A 27,513-nucleotide genomic window follows, 5' to 3' on the forward strand; every position below is an offset into this window, starting at 1 on the left:
TAACGGAGATGTGACTATCAGACCTCCCACATTACTAAACCAGCTTTGTGGTGCTTTTTCAAGCAGGTTCCAGGCACATGAAAAAGATGTCAAGTGAGCAGAACCCATACAATTCACAAGTTTTTGAGTCAGTAAATATTCATAATACTATTCTAGCTTTACGTATGAAAAAAAAAAACCCTAATCCACATATAAGTGAAAAGTTTTACAACTTTTTATTATACTTTGGGGAGAATTTATCTGCCATAAAAAAAATTGGCAATTATAGTGCACGTCATTTTCGCTTTAACATTTTTTGCAGTTTGTCACCTCTCCATCACTTTTCAGGCTCCCCCTGATGAAGCTGGGTGAAACACAAGTTGGGGCGCCAGGCCTGCACCACAATCAGGCTCCGCTACAGTAGCGCTTTGTAAATCTTTGCAACGATTATGTTTGGTCTTTTACTCTCTACAACGGGGTGTGTGTCTGTTAGCCTTCCATTGGGTTACTTTGTCATTTTTTATATATAGTTTTTTTTTGCTATTATATATTTTCTTTATATTACTAAAGTATTTCTCTCTTTATGAGAAAATCACGGATAAAAACCTAATGGTAAAAAATTGATCAAAATCGGATCAAAAACACTGATAAAACTTGGTAAAGTTTTTTCTATATTAGCAAAAAGCTGACATTCTTTACTAGTGCCAAGACCCCCCCAAAAAAACATCTCATACTTACAAGCAGCTCATCCATGCTTGTCTGGCACTTTTCTAGGTTTATCCTCTTTATGGCGACCCGTTCTTGTCTGGGTTTGCATAGGGCTGCTTGTACCACAGCTGTGGCCCCGCTTCCTAAAGAAAAAAAAAATTGAAAATTTAATATACATAATGTCAAAGGGTTTGTGTTGTGAATTCTGTGGCAGAGCTCCCTCCTGTGGTCACAAGTGGTACTTCGGCTGATTCTCTCTGTGAGCTTCCGTTGGTGGAGGAAAGTGGTACTGCGGCTTCTGAGTTTCCTTCCTCAGGTGATGTGGCGAAGTCGTTAGGTGCTGCTCTATTTAACTCCACCTAGTGCTTTGATCCTGGCCTCCAGTCAATGTTCTAGTATTGGACCGGTTTCCTCCTGGATCGTTCCTGTGGCCTGCTGCTCTGCATAGCTAAGTTCTGCTTTGCTATTTTGTTTGCTTTTTTCCCTCTATTGAGAATCATTAGTACTTTGGGCCTCCAGTACTGTTATGATAAGGTAATTCAGTACCACAATGGACATAGAGGTCAGAGCACATACAGTGACCTGACAATAACTCAAAAACATTGAACGAGCTCTGAGACGTGGGAACTCTGCTGACCACAATCCCTAATCCTCTCAAACCACACTAGAGGCAGCCGTGGATTGCGCCTAACGCTCCCTATGCAACTCGGCACAGCCTGAGAAACTAGCTAGCCTGAAGATAGAAAATAAGCCTACCTTGCCTCAGAGAAATACCCCAAAGGAAAAGGCAGCCCCCACATATAATGACTGTGAGTTAAGATGAAAAGACAAACGTAGAGATGAAATAGATTTAGCAAAGTGAGGCCCGACTTTCTGAACAGAGCGAGGATAGGAAAGGTAACTTTGCGGTCAACACAAAACCCTACAAAAACCATGCAAAGGGGGCAAAAAGACCCTCCGTACCGAACTAACGGCACGGAGGTACACCCTCTGCGTCCCAGAGCTTCCAGCAAGCAGGAAAAAACCAATAGACAAGCTGGACAGAAAAAAAAGCAAACAAAATAGCAAAGCAGAACTTAGCTATGCAGAGCAGCAGGCCACAGGAACGATCCAGGAGGAAACAGGTCCAATACTAGAACATTGACTGGAGGCCAGGATCAAAGCACTAGGTGGAGTTAAATAGAGCAGCACCTAACGACTTCACCACATCACCTGAGGAAGGAAACTCAGAAGCCGCAGTACCACTTTCCTCCACCAACGGAAGCTCACAGAGAGAATCAGTCGAAGTACCACTTGTGACCACAGGAGGGAGCTCTGCCACAGAATTCACAACAGGTTTGTTCCTCTGTAACGAAATTTTTTTTGTCATTAGTTGCATGTATACGGGGCTAGAAATCATTTTTGCAGTCGGGTTTCATTCAAAATTTTGCACCGTTTGGTTTTTATAGGTTCTTTTTTTTTTGCACGTTCAAATTTGATGTGGTCTGTGGTCATAAATCAGCTGAGAGGCGCACAAAAAAAGAGTCAAACAAGCAGGCTGATGAAGGATTCTCAGTTAACTCATTCTGCAGCAATAGACAGTATAACACACAGATTATAGAAGGCAAAGGGTGCAAAATTTATTATGAAACCCAATGGCAAAAATGATTTTTTTTTTAGCCCGAATTTCATACATTTAACAAAAAAAAATTGCATCCAAAAGGTGAACAACCCCTAACAGATTCTTTAAAAAGACTAGGAGCAAGACCATAATCATTTGGTTTTAAAGGGTTATAGCCATCCTTGAGGGTTGGTAATAAACCAAATGATACGTAATAACTCGGGGATAGCATGTGCGACCAGTGCTCCATTCTGGTACAGAATTTTGAAGTCCTCGATCCAAAGGATAGGTGATAAGATGGAGATCAGAGGGATCCCACAGCTCTCGTATGGCCACCTTAAAACAAGTCATGTTGTGTCACGTTCTGCATGTCAGATTTTAAATAACCGCATTCGTATCTGCCGTATAAGGAAAATCTGCAAAACATGCCTATATGTCTGCAACAAAATAATTGTGCAGGACCAGTAACTTAAATACAAACTGCATGCATTATTAAATAGATCTCTTAAACTTGATGAGACTGATGTACTGACTTTGAAAATTCAATTCAGAATGGCTGTAGAATCTTCAAATAAAAATTAGCATTGTAGGCGTCTAACTAGACCTCATAAAATGCTCAATACCGAGCAAGGAGACTTTTTAAAAGAATTATACAGCCATTTTGACATTTTTCAAAGTAAATACACCGGCTCCTAGTCCTTACGATTAAAGGGATATCAAATATGTCCATGTTATTTACTGGTTTGTGATTTTTATTTTTTAAGTATATTATTTGTGAGGCAGTGACCCCTGTTACAGCTAGGGGCGCTGTTTGTGCTCTCCAGCATGCGCACAGAGGCATAGTGAGGCCATGAGGGCGTATTGCAGTCACAGGTGTAGCAATGATTAGAATGGTGAAGCAGTGACTGATTAAAAGCCCTGTAGTAGAGGGGGAGGTGTGTCAGTGTTGGTTTTGGAAGCAGACAGAGCAGTTGTCTACAGAGCACTCCCTGTGTGAAGCAACACAGAGGCAAGAGGAACCAAAGAGACTGACACCCTGCATCTCGAGCTGTCGTTTGTTTACCCGGCTGTGATCCGGAGGATACAGCGTGCTGTGCATTGTGTGAGTAAAGAGACTTGGTCCCGGCGTGCGCTCGCCCAGGGAAACTGGACAAAGGTAAGTCCTGCTGTTTAGGGACTGCAAACTAAAGTCGTGTACTATGTATTCTAATGGACTGTGTGAAGTAACACATTAAAGGAACATTTTGTTTTGAACTTGCTTGGGTCACTGCTGTTTGACTGCGTACGGTGCTACCGCTGCATTACATAGATATTGCATTAATGTTTTTCATTACTTTTTAGTAATGTGATAGAAAAAAATAATCCCCAGACTTTTATTTTGTTTCTAATATACAGTTATATAAAGATGTACAAATATATTGAGATGTATCTCTATGTGCCAGTACAGCATGCCTGAAAAGGAGAATACTATTTAGATCTTTAGGCAGAGAACATCCTCCTATACTTAAAGAGTGTACCATGAGGCTCACAGCTATTATTTTAGTCTGTCATGCTACAGGTTGTGAGTTTAAATACTGTAAAACACCAAATTTAAAGAAAAACACTGATTAATTCTCTTTCATGGCATCTACTCAGCACAGACAGATGGTCCGAGGCCACTAGCCCAACTGAGATTAATGCAGTGGAACTGGACACCTCTCCTCGAAAGGCCCACGTGAAAATGAGACGGCTGCATATGCGATATGTCCGCCCCTTAAGGTGCCCACCTAATAACACTTAAAGCATTAAGTGGAAACCACTGTAGCAGCTAAAGACAATTATGGAGAACAGACTACTAATAACTAAGCAATGTGACAATCTGAAAGGGATGTCTGTATTTCGCCAACAGATCGGTTTTCTATTACGGAGCAATATGTCACAGCTTATGAGGCAATGGAAGCTGAAATACTTTTATACAGACCCATATTTCACCCTCCATTGCCCTGTAGGGAGGAATTGCTGCTCTGCTGCTGTAAATTCTCCCTTTGGTACAATGTTGGCAAAATCAATATTCACAGATTCATTCATGTCTCTATGTTGTTAAAAACTGATGAAAACCCCCATGGATAGTTTCTGGAGGAATTTTCAATTTGGTGCATTTTTGTGGGTTTTTTTTTAAGTATTTAAAACTTTTATTAATGAGAAGTCACAAAAACTAGTTAAAAAGAAAAATAAATAAAAGTTTTGACTTTGAATCATGGGCGCCATTTTGAACTTGTCATAAATAAGTCAGCTAACGAAAAAAAAAAAGAAAAGAAAAATTACTTCAATAAATCACAAATTATGAATTGTGCCCAAAGATAGTATTTTTGTTTTTCATTAACACTACTTTCAAAATTGCATTTCTTTTTATTTTATCCTCCCTGGACCAATAGAAAAATAACCTAGTGGCATAAGATAATAAATAAAGTTGCTACCTTTTAAAGGAATTTTTGGCAAAATAAGAGATTAACGTAATTGGTTGCTAAAAGCAAAAATCCAACTTTCCCTATCGTACCAATATTTATATACTCCATAATGTGTCCTACAAGTTTCCATAAACCATGTTTTATTTTTTTCCATGATTTGTGTTTTCCTACTTTTGATAAGGACGTTTCAAACTTTCTCTTGGACAGTAATCGTGTTGTAGGGATTCAAAAAGATGACTCCAATTAGGGAAAAAAAGAGGATTATCCTACACTTGGACTACTATTGCTGTGGGTTGGGTTATAGTCAGAAATTATCACTAGTTTTATAGAGGATAGGGGAAAACTTTTTGATCACCACAAGTCCATTAATCTTAATTCTGGGATATGTTAAGAGAAGCATAGAGTCTAGATCACGTGAAGTCATTATCCCCCTGTACTCCTCGTTGGTCAGGCTTCATCGGGCATACTGTTTTCATTTCCGGGCGCCACGTTTTAAAAAAAGATATTGAAAAACTGGAGCAAGTTCAGAGAAGAGCTACGAGGATGGTGAGCGGACTGCAAACTATGTCCTACGAGGAACGGTTAAAGGATCTGGGAACGTTGAGCTTGCAAAAAAGAAGGCTAAGGGGAGACTTAACGGCTGTCTACAAATATCAAGTCGCGGAATCATCATTATTCTCATTTGCACTTGGAAATACGAGAAGTAATGGAATGACACTGAAAGGGAGAAGATACAGATTACCGGTAGATATGAAAAAAAACTTTTTGACAGTGAGGGTGATCAATGAGTGCAACAGGCTACCAGGAGAGGTGGTGAGTTCTCCTTCAATGGAGGCTGGACAGACATCTGTCTGAGATGGTTCAGTGAATCCTGCATTGAGCAGGGGGTTGGACACGATGACCCTTGAGGTCCCTTCTAGCTCTAACATTCTATGATTCCATGAATCTTGAAAACACCTAGAACTGCATAGGAGCTGTCTTCAGAAAATATAGAATATTTACGGTAATATTATTTTATTTTTCAGGTCTGTTTGCGTTGAGTTGTTATATTTTTTTTTTATATGACCGATAGGGACAAAACTATACGGGTCATATTTAATAGAGATTCAAGCCGAAACGTAGGATGCTGCCGCAATTGCTAAAGATCTGACCACCGAAGACTATCAGGTCCACATAGCTCTGCATTAGCAAATCTAGGTCTCCTGACACTCCTTAGCTAAACACAAACAGAATTTCTACTATATTAATGTAGCATCCGGGCCAGGAACAAAAGCAGTGCCTAAAGTAAATATTGCTGTAGCCAAAAGTAGGATATGGAACGTCAGCGTCATGAGATGGAATTACCTCGAGGGGAAAGACACCGGATCATTACGTTTATATAACCTGCCCGCTTTACCGAGAGACACCGATACATACACATACGGCGCGGATATACATCACCAGACTGTAGTCCCTGCAGAGGAAATAACATATACTCCAAGGAGACAGCAAAGAGGCTCTTCGTGACTTCCAAAGTTTCAGAACAGACAGTCGTTACAGACATTGTGCTTAATCGAGCGCAGATCTCAGGGAGAATGTCATACTGGGGAGGGCGTACTTATATACACTGGTCGTCACTAATAAATGCATAAGCTGCGGATACAAACCTGTGTATGTTTCCTTTAAAGTGGATATGCCAAATTTATAGGTTGCACTAAGGGCGCATATTTGGTCCGAGTGCGATTAGACAAAACATCGGATTCCACCAGGACCAATGTTAGCCTATAGACCGTGCACATGTCTGATTTTTTTTTCCCCTTGGACAGAGCTGGTCCAGGGAAAAAAACGGCAGCATGCCTGAGTTTGATACGTATTCGGATCCTACTTGGCAATACAAGTTAATGAGTATGTGGAAAGCATTGGACTGCACTCCGATGACATCAGAGTGCAGTCCAATTTCCACAGACGGACAAAATGGAGACAATGATTTCTAGGCAGCTGGTTATGCATGGGTGGGAGCAGGCAGAGGACAGGGGAGGACAGGTGAGGTTAGGTGGGGGAGTGTTCTCATAAACTATAAATGCATAAAACGTGAGCCTGCGTAATTATTGTCAGGCTCCTACAAGACATGTTTACGTGCCAATTTGGCTTCTAGAAGTGCAGACCTGTAGCTGTAATATGGCGCCCTTCATAGGGCAGCCGATTAGGCTGAAAGATCCACTTTAAGGTTTTTGAGTTATAAATTGGGGCAGTCACGTTGAGGGGGCACCGATCCCTCTAAATCAGGCGATCTTTTGCAGCCAGTAAATGCTGTCATAGGGCACCAAAAAACTAGCCGTGGGTAGGCTTACATCTCTGAGCAGATGTTGAGAAAAGGAGATTGGGAATGTTAGATTTCATTAGCGATCTAGCAACGGCTTTACTCAATTTTATAAGAAAAGAAAAGAAAATTTAAAAAATTGAATTATGCTAAAGGAATTTTCTGGGCCCGGGTTAATTTTTCATCAAGAACGGTAGCAGTCCTAATAGTGTTGAACATGCACACCGTCAGGATTCAGCTCTATTTGTCAGTTCAAGCTTCTCGGATTAAGTGACACAAGATTTTTTTTTTTTCCTGCTTCTCTCAATGTTCATATACAGGAAAAAAACCATAGTCAGCATTTGACCACCGGAATAAAAATAACATGAGTGGTGACGGTACAACCTCTCGAACCGCCAAGCGGAGTCTAATCCTAACAGTGTGTATATTGCACCCTATGACATATGTCGTGCTATAAAGATTGCCAAAAAATTGTCCTGGCTTGGAAACCCCCGTTTAAGGACCTAAATGCCTCACAAAATATATACAATAGAATATCAGAACATGTTGGCAAGGATCTCGGAACCTCGGGATCATCACAACCTCTGGTTGGCCACACACAGACATCGCTTGTCAGAGCATCACAAAGTATTTTTTGAAAAGCTGCTCATCCCCCGATGCCATTACTTATGGCATACCCACAGGATTATTAAACAATTATGTCAATACTTTCCCCAAACTTCAGAATAGTTGCAAAGTTCTATTAATTTATGCCATGCCTCAAAATTGCAGTGTCACCCCCAAAGTGCCCAACGTTGGGCTTGGTTTTACTAACCGTTGCTTTAGTGACCAAGCTTGTGGCACAATCATATAAAAAAAAATGATTGAGATTGTTGCCAAGTAGGATCTTCATTGAATTCGTTGCCATTATACCATTACGGTCTATGGGAAGTCACTGATCCGCTAGTCCGATGGGGGCGGTTCATGCAGGAAGTGTAATAAGGGTCCGATGGCGCGGCCACAACTGAGTGCTCCCTTTTCTGCCACCAGCCTGTGCGCCCTTTATCTGGATGGCATGCTCCTGATCTATTTGGACATCATCTCACTATGGAGACCATGGATAATTAATAGATATGTGAGACATTCCCACTGTCTAATTCCTTCTCTATTTATAATTACAATGAGAGTGTAAATTGTAGCAGACACAGGCCACATTTCATGGCTTTACTGAGAACACAACGGGACGGTTTATTTAAACTAGCAGAAAGGGAAAGTGGAAAAGTTGCCAACAGCAACAAGATTTAACACTATAAGATCATCGCTCTGCTAGAAACCCTTAGGCCGTATTCACATGAGTGCGAGAGTGAAATATAATAAGCAGCAAAAAAAAAAACAGAACCAAAATCCTGTCCTGGGAAATCGGAGATATGGAATTATAGAATCAGAAATTGTACTGAAATGCAGCCAGGACTTATAGAGAAAGTCTGTGAGTCCTACATCACCACCCAACATGGGGAAAGCATGAGAGTCCTACATCCTCCACACAACATAGAGAACCGTGCGAGTCCTACATATACCCGCCATCATAGAGAAGCATGTGAGTCCTACATATAACCACTACCATGGAGAAGCATGTGAGTCCTACATATAACCCCTACCATGGAGAAGCATGTGAGTCCTTCATATACCCCCCATCATAGAAAAGCATGCGAGTCCTGCATCCCCTATCCAACATGGGGAAAGCATGAGACCTACATCTTCCACACAACATAGAGAACTACACATATCCCCCTATCATGGAGAACCATGTGAGCCCTACATATACCCCCTATCATAGAGAACCATGTGAGTCCTTCATATACCCCCCATCATAGAAAAGCATGTGAGTCCTGCATCCCCTACCCAACATGGGGAAAGCAGGAGAGTCCTACATCATCCACACAGCATAGAGAACCATGCGAGTCCTACATAAACCCCCTATCATGGAGAACAATGTGAGGCCTACATATATCCCCCTATCATAGAGAACCATGTGAGCCCTACATATACAACACCCATCATAGAAAAGCATGAGCATTCGGCATCCCCCACCCAACATGGGGAAAGCATGAGAGTCCTACATCCTACACACAACATAGAGAACCAGGCAAGTCCTACATATACCCCCCATCATGGAAAAGCATGTGAGTCCTGCTTCCCCCCCACCCAACATGGAGAAAGCATGAGAGTCCTCCATCCTCCACACAACATAGAGAACCATGAGTCCTACATATACCCCCCTCCATCATGGAGAAGCATGTGAGTCCTGCATCCCCCACCCTACATGGTAAGCAGGAGAGTCCTACATCCTCCACACAACATGGACAACCATGTGAGTCCTACATATACCCCACCCATCATAGATGAGCATGTTCGTCCTGAATTTCCCACTCAACGTAAAAAGACTATGCTAGTCCACAGTTCCACATCCACTATATAGAAAGCATGTGAGTCCTACATCCCACACACATTATAGAGAAAGGATGGGAGTCCTACATCCATCACCCAGTACAGAGAAAGCATGTGAGTCTTTCCATAAAGGTCAAAAGAGACAGTTGGTGCCCCTTAGGTTTTAGGGCCCAGGTGGGGTTGCAACCCCTATACTTACTGTAGTCATGCACCTGTCCACACCCAATATAGGGAAAGGATGTGAGTCCTATGTCTCCCACCCAACATAGAGGAAGCCTGTGAGTCTTGTATCTCCAACCTCAGTCAGAAAGACATGATTGTAGCATCCTTGCTCCTTTTAAGTGCTGCTGCTCAAAGCCTATGGAGCCACAGAACGAGACTTCATAGCCTCTGATGGCCGTAATCGGGGAACGTTGTAGGAAGAATCTACGTTGGATCTGCGTGGCAACTTTTCTTTCTAATAAATTGGTGAACGAGGGACGGTGTCTTCTTAATGTTTCTCCCTTTTTATGTTTTTCAGATTTCCATTTGTGAACTACGTCGGATTCCCAGGACTACATCAGATCTCCACGGATTTTTTGTTTTTTTAATAAATTTATGAACCAGCTAAAGAGTCGGGGAGCGTTTTTTTATATAAAATATTTGTGTGCGTTTGTGTTTTTCGCTTTTTACTTATTGGTTTAGTAATGTGGGATTCTGATAGATAACTCTCCATTACTAACACCACATTACAGCTGACAACAACCACAAATACCATTACCCCGATTGTCCTGGTGCATAGGCAATCGGGAAGTGCCAAGGCAAAGTGCCACAATTGGCGCATCTCATGTGATGCTGCGGGCTGGAATTGTTAGGCTGGGAAGGACCCAATAATCATGGACCTTCCCAGCCTGATAATAGCAGCTCTCAGCTGTCTGATTTACCTTTGCTGGTTATAAAAAAAAAAAAAAAAAAAAAAAGGGATAAAGAGGTTAGGTTAATGTGACGCCCAGGAGACCGGGATACCCAGCACCGGACCAATGGAGTCTGTCTCTTGAGGGGGATGTCACGGGTGGCTTGACCCGGTGCTGTGGCCTCAGGCAATGCACAGTGTAAGGGGTATCATGAGGGGACAGGCACTTACTTGATCAGCAGCAGGTTCTCCCAGCGGTGACGATCTCGATCCTGGATAGATGGCTATTGTCCAAATGAAAGACAGAGGCACTGAAACGTTTAACCAGTTTACTTTAACATAAAAGGATTTACAACCAGTCCTGTCACCGGAGTCTGTATGGGAACTCTGAGTTACTTTGACCCTGCCGGGGTCTTCGCCTCTTATTGTGCGCAATTTCTGTGTGGCCCTGCTGCTGTATGTGAACTGGCTGCCGGCCCAATCTGTCCCCTCCGGGTCCTGGTTCGACGGGCAACCCGAGTCCTTTTATCGGTTTACCCCCTCTGGGAGTACCGCTGAACTCTGTGTCTGTTGCTGCATCCGACCCTAGTGAAGCTGATATCACCTCACGTTTTTCCGGTTGCTGTATTATATATAATGAATACAGCCACGGATCCGGTATCCGTCTTTGCGCCTGTTCTGGGTAGTGATTAATGCTACCCGGTTCTCACAATGTCCTTTTTCTCTATCCCTCTTCTCCTCAGGCCGGAGATTTAGGCCTGGTAACAGTCACAGGGCTGTTAGAGATTCAACTGTATGACCTCTCACTATCAGCTCCTTGGCCCAACTGCCATTTCTTCTCTCAGACCAGAATGGATCAAGGGGAGTCTCTGGAGCTCCCCCTTCTGGCCGGAGGTGGTAGTGCAGTCTTGCTATTTTAGTATTTGTACTTACTGTCAGTAACTATTTTTGTGGCAAATACCCCTAGGGGTGCCACATTCCCCCTTAGTTAAGAACAGTACTCCGGGACTGTGGGACAATAACATTTTGAAATAACAATTAATATGTACAGAGTCTTAAAAATGAAAAGTTACAAAAACCACTCAAGGAAACAAAAATAGAGTTCTGTAAAAAGTCACTTCAAATAGCGTCCATTAATACAGTTCTATCCTTGAAGGTATTAGGAACGGCACTGTACTTAGTGTCCAGGAATTTAGTTCCATTTTTCCAACGGAGTTATCAATATAAAGTCTAAAGAAAGTTCAAAAAGAGCAAAAAGCAAAGTTCAAAAAGCAGTCTTTCCGGAGCTTTGATTTAGTGCCTCCGGGCTGATAAAAAGTTCAAGAATATGCAATAAGTTCATACAGACAAGTCTCTGTAGGCACTGGGCTTAAACGTTGCAGACTGATAACAATGACTATACTACATTTTCTGTTTAATTATATACAGCATAACATATATACAATTCACATTATGAGCTTTATAGTTGGTAATCTGCATACCTGGCCGGTAATTGACCCTGGGTACTACGCTGTGATCTACGTAATAGCGGTGTCTCTTCATGTGGTGTACTACTGTCTACTGCGGATGTAGTATCTGCCCGCTCTGCTAAAGATAATTCCACGACTATGGAGTTGGCAAGTCCACCGTGAATGGGATTACTCTGACCAGGAATCTGTTCTTCCTGGCCTGGAACCTCCTGTAGTACGGGGTCAGCCTCTTCCTGTCTTGGGACTTCTGGTATTGGGTTCGGTGTTGGGTAAAAGGCCACTATGGGAACCACTACTGCACCATGGTATGTTAGTAGGGTTTTGGGAAAGTCTCCTATACAGGTGTGATACACTTCCTCTTCTTTTTCCTTTACTGGTTGAACCTGTATGGGTTGAATAACTTCTGGTTCTGGCTGGACAATGTCTGGCTCTTTCAATGCTTCCGGACATAATTTAAGATTGTCTCTTGACACTAGTACAGATGTTAAGCCTCCGTTTTTGCTAATGAGACACATTTTAGGATTATCCACTCTTGTTGGTAAAACTGTGTAGGGTACGGCTTCCCACTGATTGTCCAGTTTATTGGTTCGACGATTTCTCTTGAGCACTTGGTCACCCGGTCTTAATGGGGTCGCTAGAGCATTCTGGTTGAAAGTTCGCTCTTGTCTTTCTCTAGTTTGCTGAAGGCTTCTTTCCACACTCTCTTGCACTTGGCGATACTGCTTTTGCCGTATGATATCCCAATTGGAGTCTTGAACTTCTGCGTCTGGTTTCAGAATTCCCATTTCTAGATCGATTGGTAATTGGCCGGGTCTTGCACGCATAAGGTAAGCTGGGGTGCAGTTGGTGGAGCTCACCGGGACATGATTATACAGATCCACCAAGTCAGGCAATTTCTCTGGCCATTGATTCCTTTCTGTCTCAGGTAAAGTCTTTAGTAGGTCTATTACAATATGGTTCATCTTCTCGCATAAGCCGTTTGTTTGTGGATGATAGGCCGTCGTCCGGATCTTTTTGCAACCATACATATTACAGAATTCTCTGAAGATCTCTGATTCAAAGGCTGTACCTTGGTCGGTGAGAACCTGTTCCGGATATCCATGGGGTCTACAAAAGTACGTTTGGAACGCTTTGGCTGCTGTTTCTGCTGTCAGATCTTTTATGGGTACTACTACCAAGAAACGTGAATAATGGTCCACGATGGTCAAGGCATAGACATAGCCGGACCGGCTTGGTGTCAACTTCACGTGGTCCATTGCTACAAGTTCAAGTGGTTGTTTGGTGATTATGGGCTGCAGTGGTGCTCTTTGGTTCTTTTGATCGTTTCTTCTGAGGTTACACGGGCCACAATTTCTGCACCACTGTTCGATTGATTTTCTCATCCCGACCCAATAAAATCTTTCTCTTAGAAGTACTTCTAACTTTTTCCAACCGAAGTGACCAGCACCATTATGGTAAGCTTCGAGGACCATCTTCACATCTTGTTTAGGCACAATAATCTGCCAAACCAATTCATGTGTTTTCGGATTGGTGTATCTTCTACAGAGCTTCCCTTGATACAGGAACATTTTGCCTCTCTCTTTCCAGAGTTGATGCGTCTCTTCTGGGGCATCCTCATAGGGATATGCACTTTGCTCAGTCAACAGTTCCTTCACCAACTTCACAGCCGGATTGCTGTCTTGGGTGTCAGCCCATCTATGGTGTGCTAACGGATTAAAATTCACCTCTTGTTGTTTCTGATAGGTACTTGACTGATGATGTTTTGCCTTGGGACGATGGAAGGCTGGTAGTTCAATTTCTTCAAGCTCCCCCGTTTCCTCTTCTACATCTCTCAAGTGTGGCATCCGGGATAGGGCATCGGCATTTCCATTCTTGCGACCTGCTCGATACTTGATTATGAAGTTGTAATTAGATAACCGGGCTATCCATCGCTGTTCTAACGCACCTAATTTGGCTGTGTCCAGGTGGGTCAACGGATTGTTGTCAGTATAGACAATAAATTCTGCAGCGGCCAGATAGTGTTTGAAACGCTCCGTCACAGCCCAAACTACTGCCAGTAGTTCCAATTTGAAGGAGCTGTAATTTTCTGAATTTCTTTCAGTAGGCCGGAGCTTTCTACTTGCAAAGGCGATGACTTTCTCCCGACCTTCTTGCTTTTGTGACAGCACCGCTCCTAGTCCCACATTACTGGCATCGGTGTAGAGGATGAAAGGTTTATGGTAATCTGGGTATGCCAGAACCTCTTCTCCGGTTAGTGCCTTCTTTAGTTGTTCAAAGGAGTCTTCCCTTTCGTCGTTCCACTGAAAAGGAGGGTTTCGGTTTGAAGGTTTCTTCGTCTGCCCTACCAAGGTGTCTTGCAAGGGTGCTGCCAACTTGGTAAATCCTTTTATAAATCTGCGATAGTAACTCACCAATCCCAGGAATTGTCTCACTTCTTTTGCGCTGGTAGGTCTTGGCCAATCCCTTATGGCGCTTATTTTCTCGGGATCTGGTGCTACTCCCTCCGAACTCACGATGTGTCCCAGGTACTGTACCTTTGGCTTGAGAAGGTGACATTTGGATGGCTTGACTTTCATGCCATACCTGGATAAGGCTTCGAACACTTCTGCCAGGTCTATTAAGTGTTGTTCGTAAGTCTTTGAGTAGACGATCACATCATCTAGGTACAGGAGGACGGTCTCGAAGTTCTTGTGTCCGAGGCAGCATTCCATCAGCCGCTGGAAGGTACCGGATGCGTTGCAGAGTCCGAACGGCATGCGATTAAATTCACATAGACCCATTGGTGTGGTGAATGCCGTCTTTTCCTTATCTCTCTCAGCCACAGGGACTTGCCAATACCCGCTTGTTAAGTCTAAGGTGGAAAAATAATTAGCAGATTTCAAAGCAGTTAAGGACTCTTCTATCCTAGGCAAGGGGTAGGCGTCTTTATGGGTGATGTTATTAATCTTCCGGTAGTCTACGCACATTCTCATGGTTCCGTCCTTTTTTTTGACAATCACTAGAGGGGCCGCCCAGGGGCTACAGCTGTCTCTTATTACCCCGGCCTGTTTCATTTCCCTCAGCATATCTTTTGCACATTGATAGTGAGCGGGCGGTATGGGTCTATATCTTTCTTTTATTGGGGGATGGTCACCTGTGGGGATTGTGTGTTCTACCCCTTCTATCCGTCCGAAGTCCAATGGGTGTTTACTGAAGACTTGTTCATATTCCGTCACTAGCCTATACACCCCTTGTTTTTGATGGGTAGGTGTTGAATTTATGCCCACGTGTAGCTGTTGGCACCAATCCTCCATTTCTCCATCTGAGCCATTGCCTTCCACCTGACAGGTTGGTTCTAAGGGCTCAATGGTTGTGATGGCATTGTTGTCAACAGTATATAGCTTTGCCATTGTAGCATACCTTGGCAAAGTGACCTCTTCCTCTCCACAGTTCAAAAGTCGTACCGGCACTCGTCCCCGGTGTACCTCGACTATCCCTCGTGCTGTGAGTATAGTGGGCCTGCTGTCGGTGTACACTGGTTCTATTAAGGCTTGATAATCTCGTCCCTTAGTACCAATGGCTGCTCTACACCATACCAGCATTTCTGTTTTTGGTGGGATTACAATAGACGTTGGATCACTTACCCTAACACTGCCGATTTCTCCACCTGCAACTTCTACCTGTTGCCTTAACATCAATACTTTTATTTCCCTCCGGAGAACTCTCTGCTGGCAGGATTGGGCAGTTTCAGCAATTTGCTGTAAGACAGAAATGACTTCGGAAAAGCAGTTCTCTAACACATTCATTCCTATCAATACAGTTGGTTCACAGTTCCGCCGGTCAACATCAACAACAATTATACCCTGTTTCTTCAGTTCTACTTTACCAATCTTTATGGTCATCTCCCTGAATCCTAGTTTCGGTACCAACTTACCATTACTGGCCCATATATCTAGTTCAACATCAGAGGGCCCTTTATCAATATCTGCATCAGCCCAGTACCTCTTATAAAGGATATACGGTATAGATGAAATCTGGGAACCTGTGTCCAGCAAAGCGTTGAGGGGAATTCCGTCCAGCACGATAGGGATAATGGGTCGTCCTCCGATGTACCTGTCGTGCCAGGGTGTTGGGCCTTGAAAGTTCATTCCTGCGAAGCGGCCCGCATTCCCAGGGGATTCCCGTTTAAATCACAATCTCGTGCAAAGTGGCCCGGCTGCTGGCAACGGCGGCAAATAGGCTGTCCATCCGGTTGGTAGCGGTCGCGGGGTCGTCCTCTCCATGTCGGGTATCTCCGGGGTCTCATCCATGGAACATCCTCTCTACAGTTTGCCAACTCCATCTTGTGTCCTCTCATCTCCTGCATGGTTTTAGCCATTGAAGCAACAACATCAGCTAAAGAGTCAAGCTTTTGTTGAAGAGCCTCATTAGTACTGGGCTCCAGGGGCCTAGCAATGGCCCCAGACATAGCTGATGTCACTGGCACTCCCTGTTGTTGAGGTGCCTCTGCCATGGGTTGCGCAGGATCCTGATCCCGAGGTGCCTCTGCCAGCTGGAGACGTATAGCGCTCTCCTTTAATTGGGCAAATGTCAATTCAGGGTTCTTAAAAACAAGCATGCTCACATGCCCCCGGTGAGAAGGGGTGTAGAGTCCCTCAATAAATTGATCTCTTAGCAGTTTATCCGCTCCGGTGTTAAAAATGGGTTCAGCCAGTGTAAGTGATTTAAGGGCTTCCTGCAGGTTTAAGGCAAAGTCTCTCACGCCCTCATTAGCTTTTTGTTTGCAACTAAAGAATCGTATTTTAGCTTTGCTGCTGGCCGTGGTTTCAAATGTAGCTTTTAATCCAGCAAATATGCGTTCAACAGTGCCTTTTAGATCAGCTGCCCATGCTGTGACTTCTCGCTTAGCATGGCCACTTAACTGCATCATCAGGAGACTAACACGCTGAACTTCACCCACAGGGAACATGTCAAAATGGGCCAGCATCTTTTCTCTGAAATCGTCAAGGGTATTAGGCTCACCTTCATACATTGGAAGCCACGGGCCACCCGGGGTATATGGCATCAGCACCGGCATGATGGGCGCCACTCCTTGCACCGCTGCGCTGCCGGACTCTCTATTGACACTCTGTCTTTCAGCTGCATTAGCGTTGCCGAGTGCTGCGGCGTCTCCGTGCTGCGACATACTGTGCCCCCTTAGTTAATCCGGACCCTTCCGGTCCTCCGCTTCCGTCGGGATAGTGTAGATTCGTTCCGCTGTGCAGCAGGATCGATTTTCCCCTTGCTCTGATGTCAGAGCGCTCAGCTTGGTGCCGCCCACAATGACACGCCCCCTGCTGCTCCCACCCACCGCGCTCTGTAATGGCGGATTCTGAAGTTTTTCAGTTAGACTGGGGCTCAGGTGATGGCGTAGCTCAATTAACAGTCTCGTGCCTAACGGTTATGAAGTGATTACCTCAGGGGATGGCGGCCATCTTTACTCCATTATAACCAATGGGGAAAAGTCACTTTCAATAGTTTTCAATGGGGAATGGATTTTTCTTTAATAAAGTCAATTTTCAAGATTTTTCATCCCAGTTTTCACAGTTTTGGGCTCCAATCACGGCACACAATACCCGGTATACGGGCTGGCTAGATCCTGTTCGTGACGCCAATTGTGACGCCCAGGAGACCGGGATACCCAGCACCGGACCAATGGAGTCTGTCTCTTGAGGGGGATGTCACGGGTGGCTTGACCCGGTGCTGTGGCCTCAGGCAATGCACAGTGTAAGGGGTATCATGAGGGAACAGGCACTTACTTGATCAGCAGCAGGTTCTCCCAGCGGTGACGATCTCGATCCTGGATAGATGGCTATTGTCCAAATGAAAGACTGAGGCACTGAAACGTTTAACCAGTTTACTTTAACATAAAAGGATTTACAACCAGTCCTGTCACCGGAGTCTGTATGGGAACTCTGAGTTACTTTGACCCTGCCGGGGTCTTCGCCTCTTATTGTGCGCAATTTCTGTGTGGCCCTGCTGCTGTATGTGAACTGGCTGCCGGCCCAATCTGTCCCCTCCGGGTCCTGGTTCGACGGGCAACCCGAGTCCTTTTATCGGTTTACCCCCTCTGGGAGTACCGCTGAACTCTGTGTCTGTTGCTGCATCCGACCCTAGTGAAGCTGATATCACCTCACGTTTTTCCGGTTGCTGTATTATATATAATGAATACAGCCACGGATCCGGTATCCGTCTTTGCGCCTGTTCTGGGTAGTGATTAATGCTACCCGGTTCTCACAATGTCCTTTTTCTCTATCCCTCTTCTCCTCAGGCCGGAGATTTAGGCCTGGTAACAGTCACAGGGCTGTTAGAAATTCAACTGTATGACCTCTCACTATCAGCTCCTTGGCCCAACTGCCATTTCTTCTCTCAGACCAGAATGGATCAAGGGGAGTCTCTGGAGCTCCCCCTTCTGGCCGGAGGTGGTAGTGCAGTCTTGCTATTTTAGTATTTGTACTTACTGTCAGTAACTATTTTTGTGGCAAATACCCCTAGGGGTGCCACATTAAATAATGCTAAACGCCCTTTAGTGCCACAAGAATGGTACTAAAGGGTGCAAGATTAATAATAAGTTGGGGGCTTGTAAAATTATATATCTGCAGGATATCTACTCTGTCTTTCAATAGAATATCTATCCATTGATGATATAGCTAATATCTTTCTATCTATATGTTATATAAGATCGCTTTATTATTTTGGACAGCTAGATTTAAAGTATTATTATAGTATGTAAAAGATGATTTTAAAAACACATGTTAATATGAATTATAGGTGAGGTGAGAAAAAAAAAACGCACAGTCGCCTAGCACTCCTATGACATACGCATGACACTCGCCAACTTTTCTGAGTGATTTTATATACGAAGATGTGAGTGAACCCTTATACGGCCTCTTGGCTGGAATGCCATTAAACGGAATCAGTCAGCAGGTCTTTGCTATGTAATCTAAGGACAGATTGAGGTAGGGGCCGAGACACTGATTTCAGTGATGTGTCATTTATTAGGCTGTATGCTGTTGTTATACAATCAGTGTTTTATCAGCAGGAGATTATTACTGCCATACTAGCTGCCAAGTGCCTCCAGGTCAAACCACACCAAAATCACTGATTAGTAGATTACTATCAATATACAATGTACATAGAAAGCTGCTAATCAATGGTCTGGGGCGGAGTCAGCTACATCTACAGCAGAGAAAACTCTGACAAGTATGATGAGCTGTAGGATTTTTCTATGTATAGATGTTTATTCTTTACCTTTCCATTTGTGTTGACAAGTCTGGAAATAAACGTGATTTCATGATGCTCCATCAGGAGATGTTTATGCTACAAGTATCTAGGTGTGACAACCCCGGAGGTTGTAACATGAATTCATGATGCTCCATCAGGGGATGTAGGAAAACAAAAGAACAGGAACAGCGCCACTCTTGTCTAGTGGAGGTATCTGGAATTGCAGCTCATTTTCTGCAAAAATCTATCTGTATACAATATATTTGTTTTATATCATTGGGGATTTCATGCATTTGGGCAAGCTGAGCGGAGACAAGATTCTACAACAGGTCTAACTTGTCATAAACATTATGCAATTTTAATAAAAAATGTCACTCGACAGGAACCTCTTGGACCTCCACCTCGCACACACCTGATTAACCGAAGGACATCTAGTAATTACACTTGTATAAATCCATTTTTAACTCTCTAATAATAAGTTAAACAGAATGTAATTAGATGCAAAATACAGGTGTAATTAATATACTGCCATCATCCCCCTCTCAAAATGTCGTCAGGGTACAATATTCATTCATTAGCCCAGGTAATAAATACGATTCCATATCATCTTTCTGATCATGTTTTCCGTCTGCTATTTAATGTCTGAGCTGCGAGGCAATCATGTATAATTAGTCCGAACCCATTAAACCCACTCACAGGTGTTTGAAGAACATCTGCTAATATCTTAACACCTGACAACTAGGGCGCTGCCGTGTCTCCACCGATCTGGATATTTAATCACTGGTAAAATCCACCATTATTTCATCTGTATAATCTGCACTGTTGATAAAAAATTCAATAACTCATTAAAGAGAATCTGTCACCAGATAATTAGAGAGACAGCATACTATAGAGACAGAGACCCTGATTCCATTGATATGTCACTTATTGGACTGCTTACTGTAGGTTTGATAAAAAGTGACAGTTTTCTAAGCATGAGATTATCATTAGAGGACTAGTAAGCTTGCCGCCAGGTAGTCCAACCACGCCCCCATCACTGATTGGTTTACTTCTGTCTATACACAGAAAGCAGCCAATCAGTGATGGGGGCGTGGTTATACAGAAACTACGTAGATGTGCAGCTGTGATTTTATCAAAACAGAAGCAAGCAGCGCAGTAAGTGACACATCACTGGAATCAGGATTTTTGCCCCTACTTTATGCAGCTCTCAAACCTGGTGGCAGATTCCCTTTAAAATATAATTAGTGAAAATGTATAGGCTGGAAAGTAGAGGAATCGGGGACAACAATGGAAACCAAATAGATATTTCTCATTTAAAAAAATTAGCAATTTTTGGATTTGTGTGCCGCCCTATGGGCTTTGTACGTTACCCTGTGCACTGGTATGATGAAGAAAACTTATATAAAAATGCACATTATAGAAGTAGCAAGAAAACCCATTGAGCTGGAACCGGCTTTGATTTTGCGGTTTGTTGCGTTCACGGTCTATCGAGCAGTCAGGAAATTGTCAGTATGTAAGGAAATCCTGTTCACAATAGAGATCAATGATTCCTTCTTTTCTGGCAACCATTCATGCAGAGCGCAGAACGCCAGCTCATATCTGTGAGTGCCCTGCAGCCCGACAGAACTTCCACAAACATATAGAGTAGCTAGCAATTTTATTTGTACTCGAAATGCATGTATTTTTTTTCTAAAAAATCATTTATGAGAGATCTCCTTAAACGGGTTGTCCACAATCTTAAAAACACCTATACTCCCCTCCCGCGTCGGCGTCGTTCCGGCGGTGCCGGCACTTGTGTTTCACAGACTCATGTGCGGCTGTTATGACACGTGAGCCCCATTAACGCCGGCTACCTATGGGGGATTCCTAACTCTCCCCGATACATGGTTCTGGGGGAGATATGGATCGGGTTTGAAATCCACTGTCGGAAGAAAAGCCACTGCCAAATTAATCTGGCAGCGGCTTTCTCAACAGATGAATGGCCGAGCGCTTAGGTGTATGGGGGGGAATCAAGAGAGAATTTGGCCAACAGCTACTCTAGCTAAGACGGCCATCTACACCTCATTAGAATAGGAAAGTGCAAGATGCTCGATGATGGCTCTCGTGTCCCAACACTTATCAGTAGACGTGACGTCATCTGCCCTGATCCCCTTTTGTTGTGTAAAAGAGAGGAACAGGAATAACTCTTGGAACTTGTAAGTGTTAAGGACAAGATAGGATAAAAGTTATAAAACCGCCATCAAAACAGCTCACTGGCGGAGTGATGGAGTGTCTCTCCCAGTAATATAGGCTGGACGTCAGGTCTACTGGTGTCCAGGTTACTGACAGTCTTCGTTAGCCCTTAGATCAGCTCAGCACTTATTTCCTCTCCACAACCTTATAACCTGTTTCCTTTGCTCTCACTGAGATACTTTCTCCCCTCTCTAGTGTAGATACACAACCCCCTCCTCGTAATCAGTAATACATAGAGGCTCTAAATTACTATTTTATATTTTTATATAATATAATATAATATAATTTATATAATTCCATTGAGGGAAAAAAAAAATTATTTATATATATATATATATCTATACAGTGGGGCAAAAAAGTATTTAGTCAGTCAGCAATAGTGCAAGTTCCACCACTTAAAAAGATGAGAGGTGTCTGTAATTTACATCATAGGTAGACCTCAACTATGGGAGACAAACTGAGAAAAAAAAATCCAGAAAATCACATTGTCTGTTTTTTTAACATTTTTTTTGCATATTATGGTGGAAAATAAGTATTTGGTCAGAAACAAACAATCAAGATTTCTGGCTCTCACAGACCTGTAGCTTCTTCTTTAAGAGTCTCCTCTTTCCTCCACTCATTACCTGTATTAATGGCACCTGTTTAAACTTGTTATCAGTATAAAAAGACACCTGTGCACACCCTCAAACAGTCTGACTCCAAACTCCACTATGGTGAAGACCAAAGAGCTGTCAAGGGACACCAGAAACAAAATTGTAGCCCTGCACCAGGCTGGGAAGACTGAATCTGCAATAGCCAACCAGCTTGGAGTGAAGAAATCAACAGTGGGAGCAATAATTAGAAAATGGAAGACATACAAGACCACTGATAATCTCCCTCGATCTGGGGCTCCACGCAAAATCCCACCCCGTGGGGTCAGAATGATCACAAGAACGGTGAGCAAAAATCCCAGAACCACGCGGGGGGACCTAGTGAATGAACTGCAGAGAGCTGGGACCAATGTAACAAGGCCTACCATAAGTAACACACTACGCCACCATGGACTCAGATCCTGCAGTGCCAGACGTGTCCCACTGCTTAAGCCAGTACATGTCCGGGCCCGTCTGAAGTTTGCTAGAGAGCATTTGGATGATCCAGAGGAGTTTTGGGAGAATGTCCTATGGTCTGATGAAACCAAACTGGAACTGTTTGGTAGAAACACAACTTGTCGTGTTTGGAGGAAAAAGAATACTGAGTTGCATCCATCAAACACCATACCTACTGTAAAGCATGGTGGTGGAAACATCATGCTTTGGGGCTGTTTCTCTGCAAAGGGGCCAGGACGACTGATCCGGGTACATGAAAGAATGAATGGGGCCATGTATCGTGAGATTTTGAGTGCAAACCTCCTTCCATCAGCAAGGGCACTGAAGATGAAACGTGGCTGGGTCTTTCAACATGACAATGATCCAAAGCACACCGCCAGGGCAACGAAGGAGTGGCTTCGTAAGAAGCATTTCAAGGTCCTGGAGTGGCCTAGCCAGTCTCCAGATCTCAACCCTATAGAAAACCTTTGGAGGGAGTTGAAAGTCCGTGTTGCCAAGCGAAAAGCCAAAAGCATCACTGCTCTAGAGGAGATCTGCATGGAGGAATGGGCCAACATACCAACAACAGTGTGTGGCAACCTTGTGAAGACTTACAGAAAACGTTTGACCTCTGTCATTGCCAACAAAGGATATATTACAAAGTATTGAGATGAAATTTTGTTTCTGACCAAATACTTATTTTCCACCATAATATGCAAATAAAATGTTAAAAAAACAGACAATGTGATTTTCTGGATTTTTTTTTCTCAGTTTGTCTCCCATAGTTGAGGTCTACCTATGATGTAAATTACAGACGCCTCTCATCTTTTTAAGTGGTGGAACTTGCACTATTGCTGACTGACTAAATACTTTTTTGCCCCACTGTATATATATCTATATATATATATATATATATATATATATATATATATATATATATATATATATATATATATATATATATATATATATATCTCAGCAATGGTGTTCTTATACCGATGGAAACCTATAGCAGCAACAAAAGTTTTTTTTTTACCGAATTGCCATTTACAAACCTAATGACTAAAGTTGCCAATCTCATCGTAATTTTTTTTTCTGTACAAATGATACAAAAATAATGGATTGCCTAAATATTTTATAGACATACTCCTACCGTTTAAGATGTTACTTTCTAATTCTGTATCTTCTTGTCTTTATCTTGTTTTCTCTACCCTCCCTGAGATACTTTCTTCCCTCAACACTGCAAATTTCTGTTTAATCTTCTTTCCCTCCGTCTCTGTTGAATCCCCTTTCCCTCCCTCTCGTCATCTCTAAGTTCTCATTCACATGACTGTGTTTTCAGTTCAGGTGTTATCCGTTAAAAAAAAAAAAAATGGATAACACTAGGACTAATGTTATTCAATGGGGCAGTGCAGATGAATGGTTTTTTTTTTTTTCACTGACCGAATCTGCAGGATGTATTTTCGGACCGAGTGTGATCTGAGAAAACATCGGAATGCGCACGCACTAATGTGAGTTTATGGGACTGTATATATGTCCAATTTTTTTTTTCCTGGGTCCGAGGGAAAAAAAAAATCTCTGCATGTCAGAGTTTGATGCGATATATCTGTTTAGTGGAGCAGAAAGGGGAGACGCCACCTCGGACGAGTCCACCGAGACACATAGTCCCCGGTCGGCTTTTCAAACTACGGTTCTCGGAAATACCGAAGCGTTTCGGAACCAAAGCATAAAAAGTTACAAAAACAGCCAGAGCCTGGTTCGTCCTGCTTGTGGTTAGGGCAGTATGAATCTATGAGGATCCCTTTAAGTTCACTTTTTTTTAAAAAGATTTTACTTGATCACTTTTTCTAATATGTCAGAAAATCATATTACGGTAATCAAAATTTTTCCTAACTGAAGCTAAAATGTTACTTCAGTCCAGATTTCACCTCATTATTATTATTTTTCAAGAGGCGACACAAAAGCTTCCAGATAACAAGATGCTTTTGTTCCGCGCATTTCTCAAGGTCGCGGTGACTTTGCATTAGTTCAGCCGACCATCGCTGCGCGGTATCAATAGGCTCGCTGCCGTCTACAGTCACACGACCAGATACCAGTAAAGTCATTACAACGCTGGAATAACATCTAGGAGGGGCCTCATTCATTCGTAAAGTCAACGTTCATTCTACTAAATCTTTTTAGGTCATCAAAATAAGGTTTATAATCACATGCAGAATAAAAAATATAAAATAAAATTCTAATGGTGCGATCATCATTGTCTTTGCTCCTGTCTTTTGCCCAGTTTTGGGTCTTTTTTTGTTGTTGTTTGCACCCATTTCATTTTTTATTCATTATTCTATTTGCGCCTTTTCTGCCCTTTTTTTTTTTTAATGCGCCCGCCTGTTTTTTCTTTCTTTTTTCCGCTTTGTGTCTATATAGCGACTCAAGATGGTTTTTGTCTTTCATAAAACTCACAAAATTTGGTGCGACTTTACTCCGCTTCCCCCCACCGGAATGATTTTCCGTAGTTAGAACAAAGGTCGTTTATCTTTAGAACATTTTGAAAAACTTTCAACTTTTTGCTCAGTCGATTAAACGAGAAGAAAAAGTCAATTTTTGTCTTTGCGACAAATTCATGAAGTGTCTGCATGCGCCATTTTGATGAATTTGGCCGCAGTAAACGTTCATGAATATCACAAGAAAAAAAATGAAAAGTGACTTAAAAGAATTGAAATGATGAATGGGGGTCATAGAGTTAAAGGGGTTGTCCAATACTAGGACAAAATCCCTTCTTGAACTAAATGTTAGTCCCAGATAAAATAAAAAATAAAAACCTATACTCGTCTCCTGTGCTGGCGTTGTTCCAGCTATGTCGGCACTCGCGGTCCTGTAGCTCTGGTGCATACTTCTGTTTGTGGAAAACCCCTTTAAGGACTTGAGCAATTTTCCTACTCCCGGCAAACAGGCTGAACAAACCTACTAAGCCCCCCTTTATCCAACCTATATATAAAAAAATGACCTTTTTGCATTCATCTACATATTTTTTTACTGCTTGGAATAGCATAGTGGACTGCGCTATTCCAGGTTTTTGCTATGTACTCTACCAGCAGCATGATGTAGAGGCAGAGACACTGATTCCAGCGATGCATCACTATGTTTATTGTGCTCACAGTTTTCTCTGCTACAAATCTATCAGAGCTCGGGAATGCTGAGCTTTGTATTACCCCATCCCCACCACTGATTGGCCGCTTTATGTGTTCACTGCACATGGACAGAAAACTGCCAATCAGTGGTGGGGGCATGGTTGGACTGAGAGGCATGAGACAACTAGTCCTGTAGGGATAATCTCCTGCTGTTAAAACACTGATTGTATTAAAAGAGCAAAACGCAGCCTAGCAAATGACACATCGCTGGAATCGGGTTCTCTGCCCCTACATCATGCTGCTCTTGCATTACATAGCATAAACCTGCTGATATTCCCGTTGATGCACAGGGTCTAAAGAAAAAAAAAAAATCCTCGTGTGAGGCAGTAAAGGGGTTAATGTCAATATATCTGGTCTTCTGTGGCACTTTAAAGGGTTAATGTCAGATCCGTTGTATTCCAGATTTGAAAGGCATTAATGTCACAATTCCTGGTCAGCTAGGGCAGTGAAAGGGTTAATGACAGAATTGGTGGTGGTCAATGGCATAGAAGGGGTAATATCTTTGTAGGAAGGCAGCTAAGGGGGTCCCCACCTCTGCAGGGAGTATACTAGGGAGGAGAATACAGGTCCGTGACTGTACCGCTGCCCCATAGTCTCTGTGCTCAGGCAGGACGTGTCAGGAGCTGGAGGATCATCAGCACATGACCGCTGCTGCCAATCAGGACCGCTAATCAGCTGCAGCCTTCACATTCTGCCATGGTGTCTTACAGCCCAGCTCCTTTGGGTTATCAGTGGAAAACACCTGTCCCCATGTTATTCGGTCACAGGCCATGAGGAGCTTTTGGTGAGTTCGCAGATTTTTAGTAAATTAGATTACCGTACTCTAATTTTTAGTGCATTTTTTTAACATGAGGTTTAATCACATTTTTGTTTGCTTTTGGTATCTCAGTTTTTAAATAAAGCTGAATTGTTTTTAATACTTCTTGGTATTTGGCTTTGCCAAAAGTTCATTGACCTACTTACCGTAGTTGTGGATTTCATGTTTTGTTTTTTGTTTTCTTTGTGTTTCCGCAGCAGAAATGCACTAAAAACACGTACGGTACTTTTTTTTTTTTTGCGGGTTTTCCTCAGGTAATGCAACTCTATGGTGAAAATCTGAACACAAAATGCAACGCACCCGCAAGGGAATCTGCTGAACTCTGAACACGGATGAAAGAGATTTCCCAGTTCCAAAGTTCAGGTCCCCGTTCATTTCAATGAGGTTCGTATACGGATCTGGTACCCAAACTTTGAACTAAAGTTTGGTAGGGTACTGGAGGCCAAACGTTCACGGCTCCGCTTATCCCTAATGCTAAGTATGACAAAAGCACAGAGGGCCGGAGATTTCTAGAAGTCCCATCCACGTTGCTGGAATTGTAAGGCTGCCGTCACACTATCAGTATTTTACCTCAGTATTTTACCTCAGTATTTTACCTCAGTATTTGTAAGCCAAGTGGTGACGTGTTTCTATTATACTTTTCCTCTAATTGTTCCACTCCTGGTTTTGGCTTACAAACACTGAGGTAAAATACTGACCAAATACTGAACGTGTGACGCCAGCCTAAGACGCAGTGAAAATATCATAGTGGGCACACCACCACCTTAAGGTTAAACTGCTAGGGCACACCTTTGGGCCATGTGCAAAAAAACCTGTTTTTTTTTTTTCTGCAGCTGTTGAGACAAAAATAAACAATAAAAATCTGTTCTGACTATTGTGATATCTGCTGCGTTATTTTTGGTTTTTTGCTAATTTTTCCCTTTTTTTTTTTTTTAATCCACTTTTAGTGCAGAAACATTAAGACCTGCACTTTTTTTTTAATAAAATGCCACTTCATTTTTTTACATGCCTTTTTTTTTTTTTTTTGGTCTCCTCATAAAAGCCTACAGGTCAAAAAATGCCCCAAAGGACGCATGGATCTCCAGAGACATTAACCCCACGGTGAGCGAGAGTTCATGAAATCACATCCACTTTGCATATACTGTAAGGCTATGT

General features: G+C 42.8%; 1 protein-coding gene across 2 annotated transcripts in view; it reads right to left on the reverse strand.

Moving 5' to 3' along the window:
* STK39 (serine/threonine kinase 39) overlaps positions 1-27,513 on the reverse strand; it is a 339,349-nt gene that overhangs the window by 277,138 nt on the left and 34,698 nt on the right. For both annotated transcript variants that reach the window (XM_069733077.1, XM_069733078.1), the window contains exon 2: positions 718-830. In XM_069733077.1, coding sequence (XP_069589178.1) covers positions 718-830 — 113 coding nt within the window. The remainder of the gene's footprint in view (positions 1-717; positions 831-27,513) is intronic.

Source organism: Ranitomeya imitator, chromosome 7 (assembly GCF_032444005.1).
Source record: "Ranitomeya imitator isolate aRanImi1 chromosome 7, aRanImi1.pri, whole genome shotgun sequence".
NCBI lineage: Eukaryota > Metazoa > Chordata > Amphibia > Anura > Dendrobatidae > Ranitomeya > Ranitomeya imitator.